Source organism: Antechinus flavipes, chromosome 3 (assembly GCF_016432865.1).
Source record: "Antechinus flavipes isolate AdamAnt ecotype Samford, QLD, Australia chromosome 3, AdamAnt_v2, whole genome shotgun sequence".
Classification (NCBI taxonomy): domain Eukaryota; kingdom Metazoa; phylum Chordata; class Mammalia; order Dasyuromorphia; family Dasyuridae; genus Antechinus; species Antechinus flavipes.
The window spans coordinates 20,386,993-20,391,288 of record NC_067400.1 but is presented as its reverse complement, the minus strand read 5'-3'; the positions used below and the strand labels follow the sequence as shown (position 1 = coordinate 20,391,288).

General features: G+C 41.7%; 1 protein-coding gene across 1 annotated transcript; it reads right to left on the bottom strand.

Moving 5' to 3' along the window:
- Nucleotides 1–1,942: 1,942 nt before the first annotated feature.
- On the bottom strand, nt 1,943–2,871 carry LOC127557725 (bax inhibitor 1-like). The gene has a single exon (XM_051991032.1). The coding sequence runs from the start codon at nt 2,783–2,785 to the stop codon at nt 2,081–2,083; it is 705 nt and encodes a 234-aa protein (XP_051846992.1). The 5' UTR covers nt 2,786–2,871; the 3' UTR covers nt 1,943–2,080.
- Nucleotides 2,872–4,296: the final 1,425 nt, after the last annotated feature.

The window sequence follows — 4,296 nt, the reverse complement described above, 5'->3', positions numbered from 1 at the left end:
ATAGATTGCAGAAAATGCCCTTTTCGGTATAGAATTCTTTACAACAAAACATTAATTCATATAACATATACTTTGCCTAACCCAGAAACTAGGAAATAACTCCTAAAATTCAGTGTGCAAAATAAAATTAGTAACATGCAAAAACATTTTTTCTTGCTAGTAATTCCCTAAAATTTCATGGCCTTTTGTGATAACATCTCAATTAAAATATATTTCAGACAATATTTACTTTTCATGACATGAAATCTACCATACCATAAATGCATATAGTAAATAAAAATATTAAAACAAACATTTTTTTGACTTGAATCTTACTTTCCACTGTGTCAGATGGAGGGGTGAGGGCAATTGTACTGTATAATTCTACTGTTGTAAACCCCTTTACCTTGGATACCCTATGGAAACAAAGGTAGTTATGGGGACTTTAGTCCCTCCTGTCAGTACTCACCAAGTCTTGTGTGTCTTGAGAATACTTCAGATACTCTGTCCTTCAGAGCTAATGCATAGAAGAGAGGCTTGTGAAGGATTCCATAATCCATCACCAATGTCTGCTTCATGCAGAGTTTGAGATCCTAAAAGGTCTCTCTCCACAAGCCTACAGACATTTTGGAACAAAATTTATCTTACACCTTTATTTTTTTCATGACAGTTTCTTCACTGACTTTGCACACTTGAGCTTAGAGCTAAAGGACTTGCATTAAACTTTGAGGGCATAATTGTAACCCAAGTTTCAAATTTTAAAAGCAAGCAATGAAAATTAGGAATGCACAAGAAGCTCTTTACAACATAGGGTAAACAAGACCAGTTGAGTACCTACTAGAATACTGGCCTCTCCACAAACTTGACATATCACAATTCTTTTTTGTTTCTTCTTGCACAAAGATGCCATTATGCGGTTGCCAAAGCAAAATTAAGGTTATTAATAAAATCACACAAATGTTTAAAGTTGGAAACATTTAATGCTTAAAAGAGGATTAACTATATCTATGTGTGTTTGTATGTGTCTGTGTGTAATAAATTTCTATAGTAGTAAATAAATGAATGAATAAACAAACAAAAAATGAATAAATAAATAAGAGCCAAGTAACCCATTTACCCCTTCATGAAGCATCCCACCCCCAACACTGACACACACATACACACATACACACACACACAATTACTCCTAAGCATCTTTTTTTTTTTTGTATGTTTTGCTGAGGCAATTAGGGTTAAGTGACTTGCCCAGGGTCACACAGCTAGGAACTGTTAAGTGTCTGAGACCAGATTTGAACTCAGGTCTTCCTGATTTCAGGACTGGTGCTCTATCCACTGAGCCACCTAGTTTCCCCTAAGCTTCCTTTTTAGAACTAACCTCCTCTTGACCCTTGCAACCCTAACGCCTGGGGACAAATGTGAGAAAATATGAGAAAGATCAAACATTATGGGAAATATTAGATGCTCAAGGATATTTCTTCAGGAAGACTTGGTCCAATATCAGGTCATGAGGCACTATCTTCTCATCTTCCTTCTGGTCTCACTTAACCATTTAAAGAACCCTCCCCATCTCCAATTCTCTGAACCAATCTCAGGCAGGGAGATCAGTTCTCAGCCTGTTGCTGCAGGTTCTGGTCTGGTCTAGCTCCTGTGCTCTTTCCTTTATGACCAGAATTCTAAGAGAAGACCCCCTGAAAAGACAGCACTTTCATTATGGAGGGAACGAGGTCATCGTCTCTACCCCAAAGCTTATCTTCTTCCAACCTTGGTGTTTCTCCTTTAGACTGAACCACTGAGGAAAAGTTCTATTGTCTAACCCTAGTTAGGACTCTGGTAGGATGGAGAAAAAATGGCAGATGGGGGAAAGGATAGGGAAGAGGTGATAAATGGAAATCCAGGAACCAAAAGGCCAGAAGTTTAAAAGATCTGATAATGTTTTCTAATTTTAAAAAATGACATAATAGAAAACGAGAGAGGGCCAAAGCTTTATTTTTTTAATCAATGCCTTTCTTTTTCACTGATATGCCTCCTGCTGTTGGTACAAAGAGAAAATTTGGGTTTGTAAGAAAAGAGCCAATGAGAAAAATGTCAGATGGTTGTCCTTTTATTGCCTTTTCAGCTTGCCCTTTTCATTCATTTCAATAATCACCATGAATTTCCTGAAGAGGGTAACAAAGTCCAGGAACAGGTCCATGCAGTGCCAAATGTAGTCTTCGTCCTTTCTCTCTGCCTTCTCGATGATGAGCTGCGTGTCGAAGATCACGAGTCCGCACAGGAACGCCAGTCCGATGTACATGTTCGCTTGCGAGAGCCAGCTGGACAGGAAGAAGAGGTTCCCCAGGTAAGAGACCAGCAACAGGATGAGGGCGGACAGCAGGATGCCCCCCAGGCAGAGGCAGCCGAGGCAGCGGCCATAGAAGGCGTTCAGGGTGAAGGAGCTGAAGGTCATCACCGTGCCCATGAAGGAGGAAGGGACGATGTTGGGGTCAGTGTCGATGCAGGAGTCCAGCTCGGGGCCCAGCCCGACCCCGATGAGGAAAGCGAAGCCCCCCAGCAGGAGCAGTCTCTTGGGCTCCGTGTCATCTCGGTGGGGGGTGATCAGCAGCCAGAAGAGAATCATGAAGGAGCTCAGCGCTGAGAGAAAGCCGGCCTCGAAGAGGTGGGCCGCCACGTTCAGGTGGGCACCCGTGGCTGCCACCAGCATGCAGAGGGCAAGGCTGGCGTAGACCTTCTTCAGGTGCTTCTGGGTAAAGGGGGTGAGATTGGAAATCCTCCAGAGGGCTTCCAAGTTGGTCTTCAAGTAAAACATCTTCAAGGTGTCCGAGAGCACGGGATGGCCCAGGTCTTCACCATCTTGGCTCCAGCCTTCTGAGTTTCAAATTGCCAGGATCTTTGGACTTGGGTGTCACAGGTGAGTGTGACATCACGTGCCCCACCCCTGGGACATAGCAAGTGGATGAACCTTCAGCCTCTGGCCCACTGAATGCCAGGGGGCTGTCACAATTACAGAAGACCCAAAAGTCTGCTACCTCCCAGCCTCCAAGACTCTCAAAGGCCACTTAGGGAGCAGCACCTTGGACACAAGCTCTGGAAGATGAAAAAGGTAGTCATAAACATTATTATTTATCACTTTTGCATAGAGTTTTAAGCGTTGTCAAATCCAGTGTGGACATCATCTCACTATCTAGAGCTTAGAAGTCAGAAGGTAGAAAGCCACTTATTGGGAAGTTACTTACATACATTACTTGTATTTGTCTAGCTTGTATTCATTTCCAGTAGGCTCTGAAATTCTGTTCAATTAATCAACAATTGTGGTGCTGGGGATCCCAAACTCAAACTACCCCTGTCCTTGTAATAGGAGAGAAACTATGGCTGTAACTTCATGTATAATGGATACTATCACAGCAGATGTAAGGTCACTTTGGAACATAAAGCATGAGCAGGTGGGGATCCAGCAGAAGTGATGCTCGAGCTGAGCTTTAGGAGGAACCGGGGATTCAGTGAGGCAGAAGTGAGGAGAGAGAGCAAACCAGACCTGAGGGACAGCCAGAGAAAATGCCCAAAGATGGAAGATGGATCTTTGCATGAGAAGAGAAAAAAGGAAGCATTAAATGGAATAAAGGATGCAGAAGGTAATACTTATATCCATTCTCTTGATGTGCATTTTGTATATGATAGTACATCAGTCCACTAGGATGGAAGATCTTTGAAAGGGAGGGTTATTTCATTATTTGCACCTTCAACACTTAGCACTAAGCCTGGCACATAGTAGGGGCTTAATACATGTCCTTTTGATGGATCAAATGTACAGAATGATATACAACTGGATGCTTGGAATAGAATTTGGAGGAGGAAATGGAACATCCATATTTAAGAGACAGAGAAAAAAGGGGGGAGTCATTAATGAAGTCAGAAGAAGCAATTTTAGAGAAAAAAGTAAAGTCATTTCAAATCATGGAGGCCAAGGGAATGAGATTTCAAGAAGCTAGGAATGGATAGCAACAAAAAATTATACAGAGAGAAGACCAAAAACAAGCTTTCAGAAAAGGTCATTTTTTCTTCTGATTCCATAGATTTGTGAGGGACTCTTGGTGGGGACAAAAGTCAAAATGATTCTTTTAGAAGAGATTGCGGGGAGGAAGAGATGAGACTGGATGACAGCAACTGCCAATGACATATGAAGTTTGATCCTATCAATGTTGAAAATTAATCCATGCATATGATTTGAAAATAAAAAAGAAAAATAAATAAAAATTTAAAAAAGAAGTCTGACCCCAAAATCATAGCGAGAAATAGAGGGACTAGGCAGATTTAGGGATC

Coding starts and splice junctions, on each gene's coding strand:
- LOC127557725 (XM_051991032.1), bottom strand. CDS start 2,785: ATGTTTTACTTGAAGACCAACTTGGAAGCCCTCTGGAGGATTTCCAAT.